Source organism: Papaver somniferum, chromosome 5, assembly GCF_003573695.1.
Source record: "Papaver somniferum cultivar HN1 chromosome 5, ASM357369v1, whole genome shotgun sequence".
Lineage (NCBI taxonomy): Eukaryota > Viridiplantae > Streptophyta > Magnoliopsida > Ranunculales > Papaveraceae > Papaver > Papaver somniferum.
This window is the reverse complement of record NC_039362.1, coordinates 80,814,955-80,833,968: the sequence shown is the minus strand read 5'-3', so window position 1 is coordinate 80,833,968 and position 19,014 is coordinate 80,814,955. Positions and strand designations below refer to the sequence as shown.

The window sequence follows — 19,014 nt, the reverse complement described above, 5'->3', positions numbered from 1 at the left end:
GTGCGATTTATATCACATGTATTCATGGATAATATTTCTTCAAATAAAACTTATTCCAAAGACGATCTAATTTTCGTCCTACATCTCTTCCTTCAGGATCCCCCAACTCATAAGCTCCATTTCCAACTATTCTTTTTATTATATATGGTCCGTCCCACTTATTTTCTAACTTCCCATCTCCTCCTTTCTGATAAACCGGTATTTCTCGCAACACTAATTCTCCTGGTTGAAATTCTCTTATCTTAAATCGTTTGTTGTATTCTCGAGCTAATCTTCTTTGATAATTTTCCATATGTTGTAGAGCGACCTATCTAGCTTCTTCCAGATCATCAAGTTTTGTTAAAATTAAATCCGCATTTGGATTCTTCTCCCAAGCTTCTTTCTTTGTAGTAGGGATAATGACTTCTGTTGGTAACACTGCTTCTACCCCATATGTTAAACAGAAAGGTGACATTCCTGTTGCTTCCCTCCTTGTTGTTCTGTATGCCCGTACTACATTATGTACTTGTTCGCACCACCCTTTATTGTGCCCTTCCAACTTCTTCTTCAATGTGTCTGCGATTATTTTGTTGGTTGCTTCTACTTGTCCATTACACTGCGGATACAGAGGGGTAGACTTTCCACTTTGAATTTTGAACGCATTGAGTAGCATCTCTATATTCTCGCCCTCAAATTGCTTTCCATTATCAGATACTAACTGTGCAGGGATGCCAAATCTGCATATGATATTCTCAAAAATAAACGTAAATATGTCTTTATCACGAATATGTTGAACTGCTTTTACTTTTGCCCTTTTTGTGAAATAATCTGTTGCGACAATTAAATATCTTCTTTATCCTGTTCCTGGTATAAACGGACCAACAATGTCAATTCCCCATTTTCTGAATGGCCATGTGTTTGCTGACGTGTTTAGCATTGCTCCAGGCACGTGTATCTTCTTCCCATGACGTTGACACTCTTCGCATCTTCTTGATACTTGTTTTGCATCTTCATGCATGTACGACCAATAATATCCTTGTATCTTCGCTCTGTATGCGAGTGATCTTCCTCCACTATGGTTTCCAGCATCCCCATAATGTAATGCCTTTAAGATTTCATTCCTTCTTTTCGCGTGAGACATCTAAGCGAAGGTCCGAGAAATGATCTTCTATATAGAATGTCATCCCTTAATTCATAATTCGTCGCACGACTTTTAAATTTGTGTGCTTCTAATCTTTTTCTTGGTAGCTCTCCCTTGTCTAGATATAAATAAAGCTAAGTTCTCCAATCTCTGTCTTCGGTCATTTATTCTCCTTCCTTGTGTCCTACTATCATCACATCTGCTTCTGTTTCGTCTTCTTTCTTTATAGATGGTAAATAAAGCGTTTGTATCTTTATATCTCATGCAACTGGATCTATTAACATGGAGGGTGTGAAAGCCAATGCATCTGCGAGCCTATTATCCTTTCTGCCTATGTGTCTCCAGCTTATTTTTGGAATTCGCTCTGCTAACTCCATGACCAATTTCTTATATTTCTGTAAAGATGGTTCATTTGTACAATATTTACCTTCTATCTGACGAATTACCAACTGGGAGTCACTAGTTACTCGCGCTTCCTTTATCTCCATTTCAATTGCTAACTTCAATGCATGTACAACTGCCTCATACTCGGTTTCATTATTTGTGGATGCGAACTCCAACCTGAATGAGTAAGCCATTCGCGCTCCTGCTGGTGAAATAAAGACAATACCAATACCATTACCTTCTCCATTAGACGATCCATCTATTAGTATCTCCCATCTGTTTGAATTTCGATCTGTCAATAAATCTTTTGAAGATTTCCATGTTCCTCAACCGCGTCCATCATATCTTCTACATATTCATCTTCTTCCAATGGAAATTCTTCCAGGAACTCTGCGATGATTTATGACTTTGGTGAATATAATACTTCAAGACCGATTTCAAAATTTCCCAATTGTGCATTCCATCTTTCAATTCTCCCTGATCTTTTTGAATTTTTCATCGCAGGCTCAGTTGGTACCTTTGTTAATACCTTAATCTTATGAGCCTGAAAATAAATGCGAAGTTTAAATGACGGATACACGAGTGCGAGAATTAGATTTCCAATCTTTGAATAATTTTTCTCTGTGGAATTGTACGTTTTGCTTATATAATATATAGGTTTTTCTACCCCTTGATCCGAACGTAACATGACCGTGCTTAATGCATGTGGTGTTGATGCCAAATATAGCATCAATTCTTCTCCTGGCTTTGCCTTTTGCATAATGGATAAATTCATTAAGTAATTTTTTATGCTCTGTAATGCCTTGTCACATTCCTCTGTCCACTCAAATTTTGCTCCTTTCTTTAATATGTTGAAGAAATGTTTACACTTATGCGAAGAACAAGAGATAAATCTTCCCATCGAAGTTATTAATCCATTTAACTTTTGAAAATCCTTCACCATTGTTGGGAATGGCATATCTCTAATCGCTTGTACCTTTTCTGGATCAAATTATATTCCCTTCTTGGATACTATATAACCCAAAAATTTTCCTGAAGATACTCCAAAAACACATTTTTCTGGATTCACCTTGATATTGAAATTTCGCATCTGCTCGAAGATTTCTCTCAAATTATCAACATGATCTTCCGCTTCTTTGCTCTTTACTAACATGTCACCGACATAGACCTCTAATGTTGTATGTATCCATTTCTCAAACACCTTTTCTACCATTCGCTGATACGTCGCACCCGCATTCTTCAATCCAAACGGCATTTTCATATAGCAGTATAATCCTCGGGGTGCGAAAAAAGCGGTATGTTCTTGATCTTCTTCAACCAAAGGAATTTGATTATAACCTTTATATCCATCCAACAATGAGATTCTACCATTTCCTGATGCCGATTCTACCATTTGTGGAATATCTGGTAAAGGATAACTGTCTTTTGGACATGCTTTATTTAAATCACTGAAGTCTATGTAAATTCTTATCCCCTTATTTTCTTTGGCACCACCACCATGTTTGCTATCCATTCTGGATATTTTGCTGGTCTTATAATCCCTGACTCTAACATCTTTTGTAACTATGTTTCTATTTGAGGATGATATGTTGTTGCGATCTTCCTTATTCTTTGTTTAAATGGCTTTGCATTCTTTTTAATATCCAATTTATGGCATGAAACAGACGGATCTATTCCTGGCATTTCTTCCATACTCCATGCGAAGATATCACTATATTCGCGCAAGATATTTATTGTTTTTTCTTCTTTTTCTTTATCCATCTTAATTCTTATTTTCAATATTTTTGGTTCTTCTTCTGTACCAACATTTATTTCTTTTGTATGTTCTGCTGCAGTGAAATTCGCTCTTGGTTCTCCCATTGGTGTTGACTCTTTAATCTCTTGAATTGGTTCACCCTCCTTATCTGGTATCTCGCTTGGTATTCCTTTCCCTTCCTTCGCTCTAATCATGTATATCCGAAATTCTTCTTCTTTCCTTAACTCCTTCGCTTTTCTCAAGCGATATTTTCGCTTCTTTGCACGTCCTTCATAATTTTTTGCATCTACTTGATTGCAGATCTTCGCACTCGTAACATCTCCTCTAATTTCACCTATTCTACTTGGAGTTGGGAATCTAATACATTGATGTAATGTGGACGCTATGGCCTTTATCGCGTGCACCCATGATCTCCCCAGTAACATGTTCTATGGTGATTCTATATCAACCACACATAATGTTGTCTTCGTTTCTATTTCTCCCAACAGTATTCGCATTGTGATCTCTCCTTTTGGTTTTGTCACTGTTTTATTAAATCCATGTATATTGTAAGTTGGACATGTCATATCAGCATCTCTGTATCCCGTGGCTTTGAACGCACGGTAAAATAGGATATCAACAACACTTCTGGTATCCACCAACGTTCTATAAATCGCCCACTCTTCTGATTTTTTCGTCCTTTCACCGTTTTTGCTTCGCTCATCCGTTACTGTAATCACCAATGGATTTGTTCGCTTTAAATTTTCTTCCGGAATTTCATCTGCTGCAGACGTTATCTCTGTTTTCTCCCACTCCTTTAAAGGAGATTCTTTTTCCACTGTCCTCACCTTCTTTCCTTTCTAACCTCGTTTATGTATTCTTCCTATGATTCTTGCTTGAAAATCCGCATCAGAGAGTGATGTTTTAGTTATAGAATTACACTGTATACCTCTACCTCTTCCTTGTATCGCCATGATTTTTTTTTTTTTGTAGATTCTATGGATTCTTCGTTTTTCATCTTTGTCATCTCCAAAATCTCCAGATCCACTTTTCCAAGATTCTACAAACTCAGTAATAGGATTTATCACCCCAAGCTGTTTCTAGCGCCAAAATGTAGTTGCAGGAAATCCTACAACCACATCCATTCAAGACTAGGTAATACTCTAAGAAATCATGGTGAAAATCATTTGTTTATTCATTAAGATCTAAAGATTGAATACAAGATAATACAAAGACTTTACTTGCTCTCCAAATAAACTTTCTCTCTCCTAATTTCTTGTCTAACACACACTCGTCTAACACACACTCCAGATCTCTCCTCATTACACAGTTTCCTTCCCTTTATATAGGGTAATACATAGTGGATGACAGCTAATATATCCCCTATTTTCGGAATCACTGTGCATTACAATCGCTCATGTACATTCGTTCAACTTCGCACACTTTACACTTCGCACAGATCATCACACTTTACTCGTGACTATGCTGACATCATTAAATATGTCATCCTAATTTTACTATGTGCGATGATCTTCGTTTACATTAGGTGACATTTACTTCGCAAACATAATGAATGTGCGATATTTCACTCCTACAACATAGAAGCTTCTTGTGTAGTCCCTTTCTCTTTACTGCGTCTGTTTTTCACTTTAATCTTGAGAAACACCTTTTCATTTAATCGTTTTGGTTTGGTATATTTTCGAAAACTTCAGAGGATGGGAAATCACTCAATAAAAAAAAATGGTTTCAGTATTACAGGTTTCAACTTTCCAAAGGATGACGAAACAATCATCTCCTGTGAGAAGAGCAACTTCTAAGAAGAGAATTTTCAGAACTCAAACTTTACCTTTTAATGTCCCAAATGTCAAAGGTTTTACTCATGAAAATTCAATCATTGCTAGGATTCTTTCAACATCCTCTTTTAACAAGACTCATATAGCAAGAGCTTTAAAATTGGGCGTTCCTTTATATACCCCCAGAAAATGTTAATGGTACCCCATTCGTTAGTTATGTTAGTTATAATTCGGTTATAATAAAAATCATGCACTTTTTCTGAAAATTTTGATAGCCATACCCCCAACTTTTGGTAGCAATTTTTTTCCCTCTATGTTATATGATTTGTTGAAACCAGTTTAAATCTTTTCTAAGCCCTTCTGATCTATCCATTACTATTCTTCTAAAGTATGCATCTACAAATAAAGAAAAGGGTAAGACGCATAAATTTTGATTAAATAGAACAGGAATCAGAAGAAGGAAAAATGGGGGAAGATAAGACCCTTAGTCCCTTACAAGCAACATCTTTTGATTAGCCCATTCTAGGATTTCAAAAACACAAGTTTTTTAACGTATCCTCCAATACTTGGGATCCATGTCTCGCCACTCCTATCCATTTGGCCTCCTTATTTGTTGACTCCATTTATGCTTCTTCATCACCATCGCTAGGGTATTGATTTCAATATTTTTTTTCCTTAGTAATGGAGTAGCTGAAGTTGAGGTCGTTGTTGGTGTTGCAGTAGGAGAGGTACTAGTGGTGGTGGTTGAAAATAATTAATTTGAGAAATTGTCATCAGGAGAAGAGAAACATGAGATTTTTTTTGAAGAATTAACAAGGAATGAATGAAAAAAACCATCTCTATTTCCTTTTCCCTTCTCTATGATGAAACTAACAGATTACCAATGCTAGATCTAACAGATTTGTGGTTGATTCACGAAGGCCTTTTTACTCTAAATTAAGCTGTGGGTATCAATTCTATTAAACTACGTCGAATTTCTAAGTATATTCAAAACCAAAAAAAAAAATCTAGGGTTTATTTTTATTTTTCAAAGAACGATATTTACTTCTTGGCTTGTTTAATCTTCCCGCCCTCATCAAAGTAATACTCCATCTCTTAAATTTTTCGAGTTACTGAAAAATCAAAAGAAGAAATGAGTTTAATCTTTGGCAATGGTTTTCTGTTTGTATACTTGGGGTATACAAAATTAACATGTTTGATGGGGTAAGAAGAAAAGTTTTAAGGGTACAGAGATAAAAGGATATCGTTAGTATCTCTTGGGGGTATATAAAGGAACACCCTTAAAATTTAGATGGGGAAGAGTACTAGTTTCAAAATAAAACAAATTGGGGTCAATGTTTTCATCATTTCATTTGGGACATAGAGACCATGGTTGGAATCCTTACAAATGTGCCATGGCATTTATATGGAGATGCTTTTCCAATAGCAAAATGGTATCCAGGAATGAAAATTGAAAAAAATATCCTAAAAACTATTGTTGTATGGGTACAATTTTTAAACTTGCATCATTTTCATTATAATGAATACATCACTGCAAAAATAGGAACACATTTGGGTTACATTTTTAGGCTATCCCTTGTCAATGCTATTCCTTTGCCGGGTCATGATGTTTTTGCCAAAATAGACATCAGCATTGAGAAACCCCTAATTACTAATGCTAAAGTAAAAGTATAAAGCAACCCTGAATCTCGAGTATCTTTCATCTACTTGGACCTGCCATTTAGAGTTTGTAATTATTACAACCGTCTAGGCCATATTGGAGACTCGTGTGCTATCAAGCATAACTTCCCATTAGAGAGTATTTATGACGAGGGTCCGGATTCAGTATCTGAGTCGGCATCACAAAGTTGGGCTTCAGATTTCTAAGTACTCATTAATGAGCAAATAGACAAAGAAACATTTTCTGATGCAGCTTATGGTTCACCATCACAATATCTCTCACCAAACTCTATCCTTCAAGTTAATGATTATATCTCCCAACCATCATTTATCAGTCCTATTCAAATCATTTCTTTGGATGAGGCGAGAGAAGAGGTTCAACTTTCAGACTCGGTGACTTCAATTTTGGGAAAGAGACAAAGGTTTTGGGAATCCCATGCTCATCCACTTTTCTCTCCTCTCTCTTCTTATGAAGACTTTTCTGACCTTGGTTTCAAAATTCAAAACTATAGTCTGCTTTAAGATGTGGGTAATCGGATTCTTTCTCCTTCGATTAATCATGAAGATTTCATACCGATTGATGAAGGTGTAGTTCCTATTGAAGATTCAGATGGACAGTTCTTCACTCCTGAGGAAGATATCTCTAGGCACAACGATCTCCCTAAGCCGGCTTTTTGCATCACTTTCTCCGACTCTTCAATTTCAATTGATTCTCCTAAGCCAGGGTTTAGCATTTCCATTTCTGATTCACTAGTCTATTGGGATTCTCCTCATTCTTCTATTGCATCTAATGAATCTATCACTCTGCTAGTTGAAGATTCACATTTTCCTGCATCAATGAAGATTTAGAAATTAATATTGTGGATCAATTTGGTTCCTTTGATATGGGCTCATCATCACTGCTCAAGGACACACTCTCCGTAAATGAAAAGATCGAACAATTACAAGTTAAGGCTGCAGAAAAGGGGAAGGAGAAAATACAGGTATGTCTCCTTAATGATTTAATCTTTCATCAGTGCATGTTTCACAATCCAACTATTTTAACATATTTAGATTTCTTTATTACCTTCTGTCTTTACTTACATTCTAGTTAATTTGGGATTTTTGAAAATCTGAATCTTGCTTGCACTGTCTAGTCTTTTGGAGGACTAATTAGACCCATTAACAGATCTCAAATTTGTTTGGTCATTGGACTGGCCCTTGTCTTTGTTCACATTGTTGAGATTTAAAATCTTAGGTACTGCTAATATTATAGGTTATTGTCCATAATTTGAAAAACTTATAAGGCCATCATGAAAATACTGGCTTGGAACACACAAGGGTGTGGCCAGAAAAAAAAATTCAACAACATTCGAACACTTTACTAAAAACAGAAAAACCGGATATTTTATTTTTATCGAGACTAAATCTCAAAGGAATTTAGTGAGAAGGATTCTAAATTACTTTCCTAATACCTACATTGTAGACCCAGATAGTACAGCTGGGGGGTTTGCAATTGCTTGGGTTGATGGATTCCATTTTGAAGTTGTTCAATGGAATCTGAATATGATAAACATCATAGTAAAAAATAACTTACATTCAAAGGAATGGTTACTTACCTGTTTCTATGGCTCACCAAAACATGAAATGAAACTTGAAGTAATGGGATATGTATAGATTATTGCCCAAAGAGTAAACTTAAATTCAACGCCTTGGCTAGTAATAGGTGACCTTAACTTAATCTTTAATAGTGAGGAAAATGAATGTGGCCTTCCCTTCGATAGGCAGGGAATTGAACCTATAACGAGCTTAATACAAAGAACAGGTCTAGAGGAACCGGGCTTCAAAGGAAACATATTCATGTTTGTACCCTAATGTTTGGGTGTCAATATTGATTAACGGTAGCCTTATTGAAAAAACGGGGGTCTAACAACCACACCCAATATTTCGTATAGGCAATCTGTACGGACTAACTCCGATATAATTCCAAGATAATCAACTAGACAGTCAGACTCAATCAAGGAAAATATATCCAAAAGTTATATCTCAATTTCTCAAATCAATCTAAAATAGAAAAGATAGGAATCTGTGAGCCGGATCAATATGAGAAATAATTTGGATGGTACCAAAGACCAATACCCAAGCGTCAATCAATTTCAATCAACAACCAAAGGTTGGATTTACCAATTGATCGATTCAACGCACAACCTGTGATATTTCAATTATATAACAAAATATAATGCGGAAAAGAAATAACACAGACACCAGAAGTTTTGTTAACGAGGAAACCGCAAATGCAAAAAAGCCTCGCTATGTAGTCCAGATTGAACACCATACTGTATTAAGCCGCTACAGACACTAGCCTACTAAAAACTAACTTCAGGCTGGACTGTAGTTGAACCCCAATCAATCTCACACTGATTCAAGGTACAACTGCATTCCTTACGTCTCTAATCCCAGCAGGATACTACGCACTTGATTCCCTTAGCTGATCTCACCCACAACTAAGAGTTTCTACGAACCAAAGTCGAAGACTTGATAAACAAATTTGTCTCACACAGAAAAGTCTATTTGAATAGATAAATCTGTCTCCCGCAGAAATACCTACGAAGTTTTTGTTCCGTCTTTTGATAAATCAAGGTAAACAGGAACGAATTGATTATCCGCTCTTATATTCCTGAAGAACAACCTAGAAATATCAATCACCTCACAATAACTTAACTATATGGTAGTAGAACAAGTTATTGTGGAATCACAAAGAATGAGACGAAGAGCTTTGTGATTAGTTTTTATATGTTACCTATCGGAGATAAATCTCGAGCAAATCTTAGAGAAGATAATACTCAATACGATAAAACAAAGTAAGATCAGAACACACAACTATAGAGAAAATAGTTGGGTCTGTCTTCAGAATCCCAATGAAGTCTTTAAGTCGTTAACCTATAATGGTTTTAGGAAAAACCTAGGTTAAAGGAGAATCGACTCTAGTCGCAACTAGTATCACACAGTTGGTGTAGGGATCAGGTTTCCCAGTTGCTAGAGTTCTCCCTTATATTGTCTTCAAATCAGGGTTTGCAATCAATGTTACCTTGGTAACAAAGCATTCAATATTCACCGTTAGGTGAAACCTGATTTAAGATTCAAGCTAATATCTTTTCACCATTAGATGGTCTTTAGCTTGTTACAGACAAATGAAATATACCTTCATTTAGATATGGGTAACCATACCTAAACGTGTATATTGAGTTGGCTCAATAACAGTTAACCTAAGTTAGCCATATGAACACTTTTCTCTTAACCTTGTTCATCTTAACACTTCTAGATCAATAGATAACCAGATGAATCTAAATGATATAAGAGAGTTTGTTGGCTTATGCGTTTTGCCTTAGTATTTTGTTGATTCGATAATACTCCCCAATTCTGCAGGAACCTCTTGTAGTATGGGCGCGTTACTCATAGAGTTGTTCAATTGTTTGTATTCTCATAAAAGTATACAAGACACAATTGAAGCAAAATCTGATTGATTCAAAAAAATCAATTCATGAACATTTTATCCACGGTTTGCAAAGATTGCATTTCTTAATTTGTAAATGTATTTGTTCATGAGTATGAAATCATACGTAACCAATTTAAGAACTTGAACCACTTCAGTTTGCAAACGGGTACGCGAACTTAAGTTCTTGACATTGGTCACAAGCCGATAGTTTGCAAACTGGTACACAAACTTTAGCTCAGGACATAATTCAGTTGAAACCGTTTGTGAACGGGTACGCAAACTTGGTTCCCGGACTTCAACAGTTAAATTAGTTTGCAAACGGGTATGCAAACTTAAGTACCCTGACTTAAATAGTTGAATAAGTTTGCGAAGGGGTATGCAAACTTCCAGTCATGAATTCCGTCAAAACAGTTCATACACTAAGTACACAAATCGTAATGCATCCAGACATGGGTTTTAGCTCTTAACTCCCATTTAAATCATTCAAACATTCTTAGAAGACGACATTAGCTGTCTCATACAAACTATTAGCTTATAAGCAATTTTCAAGTGATCGAATGATCAATACGAAACATTCTGATCCTACATTAAATGACCGTCTCACACAAATCATGTAAGATGTTACCAGGTGATTTTCCCATGATCATCTTTTGACTTTAGTCAAGAATAATAACGTGGTTAAAGCAAAAATCTTACCAACACATATTTCGAGAAAGATATAAGCGAGTTCAACTCAGCTCGAAATATCAAATGTGTGCAATGTAAAGTTTATATAGCTATACGACTTTTGTCTCAATAGGAGATAGAATAAAATAAACGTTTGAGTGATAGATGAGTTCAAGTATCCACATACCTTTTGTTGATAAAGTTCCACAAGTTCCCCTTAGTAGTTCTCCGTCTCCAATCGATGAACGCCGTGAAGGCTAAATCTCAACTACACATTTTATCTTAATCCGAGACATAGCTATAAGTAGACTAGAAATCAAGACTTATAGTTTTGAAAACTAAACTTTACAAACAATCTTGAGATAGCAACGCTTGCGAGTTCGACCGAGCATTGCTCTAACAATCTCCCCCTTTGTCAATTTTAATGACAAAACTATCAATACATATGGATTACAAAATAAATAAACTTTGTAGCTTCTCATACAAATGCTTGATTTCCTTCAACATTACTTGAAATCTTCGTGACTTCCAAGTTCTCCAGTGATTCCGAACGTGTTCAATTCAACATCATAGTTGTTGAAGATCCGTAGCCATAACAATAAGAAAACAATTGTTCTCAATTATTGTTATACAATGTCATAGTATTATTACACAACATCAGAGTTCAATTGTATCACAACTTTGAAATTAATACTACGGTGATATGTATCACTCCCCCTTAGTCAATACTTCTTCTCACAATGAAAACCGTTCCCCCTTACATAATGATCCATAAACCATATGTATATGTAGTGTGAACTAAAAAATAATTCTCCCTCTTTTTGTCAATATAAATTGGCAAAGGTAGGAAAACTAGCGGGATCATAATGAAATTCTCAAAGAGATACTTCATGACTAAAAGAGAACATATCAACTTTGTTTTGATGATTTCACATAGTTGAAACTTAGTGTATTCATCAAGGAGTTTATAAAGATACAAGATAACTCCTACAATATTCCACAGTCGCATTCCCCATAAAGATTTGGCAATTAAGAACAAGTTCAATCAAGAACTCTTCCCCATAAAATGTCATTCCCGAAAGAACAACAAGAGCGACCTTACTTTTACAAGAAAAGAAGGATTTATTTGGACATTAACAAATCACATGAAACATGAATTTGTATCAAGATAACTCAATTAAATTAACCACAAAGGAACCTTAATGATTAATTTAATCGGAAATGCTCAACATAAAAAAAACTTACGGAGCCGTACAGTACTTTCACATAGAAGTGGATTAGGGAAAGACCAATACTGCAGAATATTCAAAGATTCATTGTATTTTTCATTAATATTTATATAATGATACCATAGACTTAATCTTTGACATATAATTCAAAAGTCCATTCTATTTTCCATCAATATTTGCATAATGACACAATAAACTTAACTTTTGACATATATATGACAATCATAGTTCACGGATGTAAACACACATATCCCATAACATTATTTGTAATATATAAAACCAATAAAGATTAATACTGCAAAATCATCTTCCAAATAACTTAGAATTTAAATAAACAAATTTAAAAACATTGCAAGATGAAAATCGTTGGCAATATCTATGTGTAATCACAATCTATGCTATTTCAAACCCTAGTTATCCTTCTTAAAATACAAGAATAAATTCTCATAAGAAGTTTCCTAGACATTAAGACCTCTGAAAAATTCTTTATCGTCCCAGAAATCCTTGTCGTCAACAGCCATTGGAACATAAGGTTCATGAAGAAAGGAGTCAATTCCAACAAACCTTCTTGACTGATGTCGAACCAGGGCCTTCTGAATTTCAAGAGTTCTTAAAACAATAGCCTTTATTTGCTAAATCTCCTTCCTTGTTTCCTTTAACTCTTCAAGAACACCAGAAAACTTCTGAAGATTAGAGGGGATAGCCATTGGTTTCTTCATATTCTTCCTTTTTCTCTTTAAAGTTGTAGAGGAATGAGATTTATCTTTTTCCTTCATGATTGATGGATTAACAATCATATTAACATCTTTTCCGTCAGAATATATAATGCTTGGAGTCTCCATACAAATATGGAATTATGAGAGAAATACACAATTAAAGCTCTACAAGCAATCTTGTGATAAAAAGAGTTTTCAGGGAAGGAAAAAGGAATGTAGGGTTACTGAACCTTTATACAGAATAAGATTCACGTACGACCAATCCATAACCCTAAAAAAATGTAGAATTGTCGATTTTAACCCGCTCGTATGAAAAGATCAACAAAATTCCGGAAAACAAAATGAAAGAAAATAAAAACAAAAAATTTCTTTTCCTAAAACCTGATATGTGCTCATCTCTTGTATCTTTTGAAGTCAGGCACGTGAGACAAGATGCACCATCAACACAATTAAACTGTGATGGGGTGAACAATAATTTGTCCACCATACACTTCTTGTACGGAATTCTTAATATTTTTTTTTTACAGAAAGTTTAGACCTTGTGCTTTTTCGTAGGGGTCTAAATTTTTCCTTAGAAATTAACTTTTTCGGAAAAGAATTGAGTTTACATATCTCGGATGAATTAGACTTCTAAAAAAGTTTGAGCTTGTTTGCTAATTGATTTGATCTCCGTTGTAGTTTGTTGACATATCTGATGTGACTCAATAATATTGTAGTAAAAAGGTTCGTTGAGACTTGTGAAAGCAAAAGAATTTAGACTTAAAAATTAAAGAAAACTTAACTCAAAATTTGATTTCAAGATATGAGAAAATAACCAAGACACTTATTCCACTATTACACATGAATGAATGATGGTAAATAACCCAAAACTCTAATTATCTTTAAGTCCCTTATTTTCTTAACTCACAAATAATCAGGCAAATTCTCAAAAATTAATTGTATCCCCTAAGCATAGATTATCTAATCAAAGCATAACCTATCTAATTGAATCACAACTAATGAAGAAAATTATGCAAACAATTAAAAACTCTGCAAAAGCAGTGATTGAGCGAATTATAATTAAATATAAGAGAAATATAATAGTTACCAAATTATTCATGCGTAAATAGCTTCCTCATTGCCCCAAGGATTGGGTTTAGCTCCTCATTATTACAAAGAAAACTAAATAGAAGAAATAAAAGAAAATTGTGAAACTGGCTACCGGCTCACCCCCCTCAACTTTGGTTGTGCTCTCTTGCTCTCTATTTATACACACAAACCCATTAATCAAATATATTCTTCCATAACTCCAAAATCTTCTTCTTTTTAATTAAAAATATCTTCAAGAGTTTTTCTTCTTCTTTATATTCTCTAAATTTCTTTATTATACCCAAATCTTCTTTAATTCGCAGAATCAAATCCAAGTGAAAATCCTCTAAGATATCTTTCATGTTTAATAGAAGATAACTTCCTTTTTTTCAAAACTCCAATAATTAATACTCATAGATTTCCTGTTTATAAGGCAGAAGATATTCTTGTCTTAAAACTTGTAAATTCTTTACTGTTGAAACCCAAATTTCTCGCCAATATTCTGTTTGAAAATGAAGAAGAAGGTGGTGCCCCTATCCAAAGTGCAGGTGCCTTTATTAATTTTCTCAGAGAGGTGCAAGCATCACTATTCGAGCAACTTTTTCCGCACAAGTGTATTTCTTCAAGAACACCTACACAAACATAAAAACACCATAATAAGTACAAAATCAAGCACTAACAATAGAGACATTGAGGACAAATTAGACACATAAATGCGTCTATCAAATACCCCCAAACTTATTATTTGCTAGTCCTCGAGCAAAACTAAAAAAATAAATAAAACTGAGTTAATCTCGGGAAGGGTTTACCAGAGGTGTACCCACAAAACCATTACTCCAGACCCTAGCTATCTACGCAGAACCTTGGAAGGCACTAAAGAATCTCCTTGGTTGGCATACCTATTGACTACAGGAGGAAGTACCCTGATGCGAAATTCCAATTGTTGTACACGAGTTTGCACTCAAGCATACTAAAATTCATATAAAGTGACAGAGCTCTACTCAGATAGTTTCTGGAAATCATAACCGGAGTCAACCAATCACATGGAAATATTAAGAAGATGGATAAAGAAAAATATGGTTTAAAGTGAACGGTGTTTCCCATATATGTCTGAAGGCCTCTGCCAGGATGAACCTATCCTAATGGACTGAGATACCGGTCTGACTAATATCAACACAATTGGCATATACAATGGGACCAGTGGTCGATAAACCTAACTCTAGGTCAACACAACTGCATATACAAGGGCACCAGTGGTCGACTTTATTGAATTTATTCCGGTTGGTCTGATGGTCTGGTCTTAATTTTTTTTTATTTTTTTTTTTGAAATCTCAATCACTCTATTTCACCCTAGCAATGGTAACAGTTTGAATCGTGTGCCCCACCAAATCACTTAAAAAATAAAAACAGAAGGATTAGGATTCAACGAGATATGGCGAAACTACCATGTTTTTTTTTAATTCTAACACCTGAGCTCTGTGCTTTTATGAATAGACTCTTTAGATGTTTCCATCTAATCAGATTGGTTCCTCAACTCCTACAACCAAGATGTTTCCATCCACTTAGATAGGTTAGTGCTATCCTTAATAGGCATAAATTTCTAGACTCTGGAGTTTATTTATACTGCAACTAAAAAGTTTCTCCCACACCCCCAAACTTAAATCTAACATTGTCCTCAATGTTCTAAAGATAAAATTAAAAGCATGAACAAGGAGAAACTGTTATCACTTGAAGCAAAAGAGTCAAGGAAAGATATTACCGTGTTGCATGAGCATGGGTTACCTCCCAAGAAGTGCTAAGTTTAAAGTCTTCAGCCAGACATTGGAAGAATTAGTCACCTCGTAGAACCATGTAGCAGTAGCCGAAATAATTGTGGGTCATCTGGATCAAAAAGTATTACCCACAAGAAGAGGAAACTGCAACAGACCAAGAAGATACCGAATATACCCTTGCTTAAGACAACTACATCTAGTTGTGGTTCAGGTTCAGGCTCTATAAAAGGGTCTAAATAAAAAGCTTTCATCGGTTGGATTTCCTCAAAGCTAAGATCCGGTTCAGGCATTAGAGTCTGGAAAAACTCAATTAAGAACTTAGAAGCACATAACAACAACCTGAATAATTGGGGATCCTCTATGTCAATTAGATTTGACTCACAAAGTTGACCATAATAATGGTCATTCTTAAGAAAATTTGTCGACCCTAATATCCTAAAGTAATTAGGTTTAGTCTCAAAACTTAAATACCGACACATCTGAAAATCATATGTTCCCACAATTAGAAGAAAAGTTTTTGGTGGGAAAACAAAGTCAATCTTGGTATCATAGCCTGGGTTAACCACATCAACCGGAGGATGGGTTTCTAACAACTGAGCTTCTTTCTGGACATCGTTAGGTTCGGTAAAACATGTATGAATATAATCTTGTAAGATGGTTGAGGCATAAATGTCAAGTCCTACACGAGGGAACTTTCTAAGAGTTAAAGAACACGGAGAATGATAATCACCCCCAAACTTAGAGTTTTCTGTGTCTCTATAAAGACTAGTCACAACTTCCCTAATTTTTAGGTCATCAGATTCCTGGAAATGGTCAATTGATTCTTCTAAGTTTGGTTCATCCTCACTCATTTCTACGAGTTTATCATCTTCTAAGACTAGTGTTTCTAAATCGCTAGATTCTAAAACAGTATTCTCAGGGTAAACTCTTTCCTCTAAATCATTATCGGCTTTGTAAACAGGAAATACTACATCGTCTAAAACGGGGGTATCTCTAGTCAAATCCTCGTCCTTTTGAATAGGTGAATAATTATTAAAATTATTTGGATTTGAACTAGAAATAGTATTATCATTAAAGAGCTCATTGGGAGTAACAGATTCCTCATCACTATGCCTATATATTTCAGATTCTTCATCAATACTATCCTCATCACAGTCCTCATTATAATAACATGAAAAAGGTCGAACCTCATCAAAACAAGTAGTGTTACCAATTCTAAACTCGTCATCTTGATTATGTGAATAAAAACTATCCTTATTTTCGAGGGTGGTATTGGGAAAACTACACTGGAAATTAAGACTATCCTGAGCAAGTTTTTCCACAATCCTATTTGTACTCTCAGTAAATTGCTTGAGGGTCTATTCTAGAGATATCTTAGTTGACCGCTCTACGGAATCTTCTGGGAGAAGAATATTATTAGTCTCTTTCATAAATAACTTCCGTGTTGACTCATTGAAACTCTTGAGAGACTCTTCTAGAGAAATATAAGGATTGTTTTGCTCGTATGACCTGTGGGTATATGGATAGTAATTGGGCTCACAATGGTATGGACCATTACCTTCAAAAGTTTCGCGTTCCCAATCACTATTCACACTATGGTCATAAAAAGGATAATTTCCAAGCTGCTCAGTCGGATACTCATTGTATTGGCTATTATAATACCAGTTCGACATCCTAACCGCAAGGGAATTATAAACAAACACAAAGAAGGCTGACTCGACCACAACAAGCCTATTTTATCTAGCAAACAAAAAGCATGATGTCTCCAATTAGATTGTTTCTAGACCAGCTTCTAATCCTTCGAAAGGGAATTCGTTACAATTTAAGCAAACCCCTCTGGAATCAATCCGAGTCAAAGTAAGTTGAATAGAGGCGAGGGAAGCTGCGCGGAGCTTTGATACCCAAGGCCTCACCGTATTACAAGGCGGCGCAGTCACGCATTCAACTCACATAAACCATCATGAACTTCGAAGTATGCTTAAAAAAGTAACCAATATTTTTCGAATGATTTTCCTATTAAGCTCGTTACCCTATCGGTCTCGTTCTAGTCAGTATTTTAAGCTTAGGTTCGCGTAGGTATCGTTTTCCTAAGGCGGGCAAGAAGAGAACGGTGATGAAATCCGAACCCTTATCTTGTATGGACAGTCCTTGCCCGTTACTAGGAAATTAAATCAGTCGTATTCAGTTCCTCGACATATATGCAAACGAAGGAATACAGTAACTCGCTAGCAGGGGATTCGCGAGTCTTTCGACAAACTTACCTCCCGTTCTAGACGTGGGATGAACCGTTGTAGTCGACTCGGGCCACGACTCCTATGTCATCTACGAACCCGAGGGGCCGAGGTGATATCGTAATCACCGTCCTTCTCTGCAAACAGTTTAATATTTAAACTACCCTTCCGTAGGGTTCAAAAATAATGTCCCAAAGTTTAAAGTCCAAAGTCCAAAAAAATAAAGTACAAGGGAAAAAAAAATCTAAAAAAATAAAATAATAATAATAATAAAAACAATTAAAAATGTCTCTCTTTTTTTATAAAAAAAAATCCTCTTCTTTCGCTCCTTTCGCTTTGCCTTTTACTCCAAGTCTTTAAGTATTCACCAAAAGCTTTGGCAAAATTTTCTTTCGCTCCAAATCCCAAATTCTGTAAGGAAAAGACAAAAACCCAAAAACGTAAAGAAGAACAAAAAAAAAAAAAAAAAAAAAAAAAAAAAAAAAGAAAAAAAAATCTAAAAACTCTAGCCTAAAGACAAGTCCGCGTCGGCGGCGCCAAAAATTGATGTGACTCAATAATGTTGTAGTAAAAAGGTTCGTTGAGACTTGTGAAAGCAAAAGAATTTAGACTTAAAAATTAAAGAAAACTTAACTCAAAATTTGATTTCAAGATATGAGAAAATAACCAAGACACTGATTCCACTATTACACATGAATGAATGATGGTAAATAACCCAAAACTCTAATTATCTTTAAGTCCCTTATTTTCTTAACTCACAAATAATCAGGCAAATTCTCAAAAATTAATTGTATCCCCTAAGCATAGATTATCTAATCAAAGCATAACCTATCTAACTGAATCACAACTAATGACGAAAATTATGCAAACAATTAAAAACTCTGCAAAAGCAGTGATTGAGCGAATTATAATTAAATATTAGAGAAAATATAATAGTTACCAAATTATTCATGCGTAAATAGCTTTCTCATTGCCCCAAGGATTGGGTTTAGCTCCTCATTATTACAAAGAAAACTAAATAGAAGAAATAAAAGAAAATTGTGAAACTGGCTACCGGCTCACCCCCCTCAACTTTGGTTGTGCTCTCTTGCTCTTTATTTATACACACAAACCCATTAATCAAATATATTCTTCCATAACTCCAAAATCTTCTTCCTTTTAATTAA

General features: G+C 35.2%; 1 protein-coding gene across 1 annotated transcript in view; it reads left to right on the top strand.

Annotated features, from left to right (window-relative positions):
• Window positions 1–6,897: 6,897 nt before the first annotated feature.
• LOC113277575 overlaps window positions 6,898–19,014 on the top strand; it is a 29,622-nt gene continuing 17,505 nt past the window's right edge. The window contains exon 1 of the mRNA XM_026526635.1: window positions 6,898–7,674. Coding sequence (XP_026382420.1) covers window positions 7,576–7,674 — 99 coding nt within the window. The 5' untranslated portion in view covers window positions 6,898–7,575. The remainder of the gene's footprint in view (window positions 7,675–19,014) is intronic.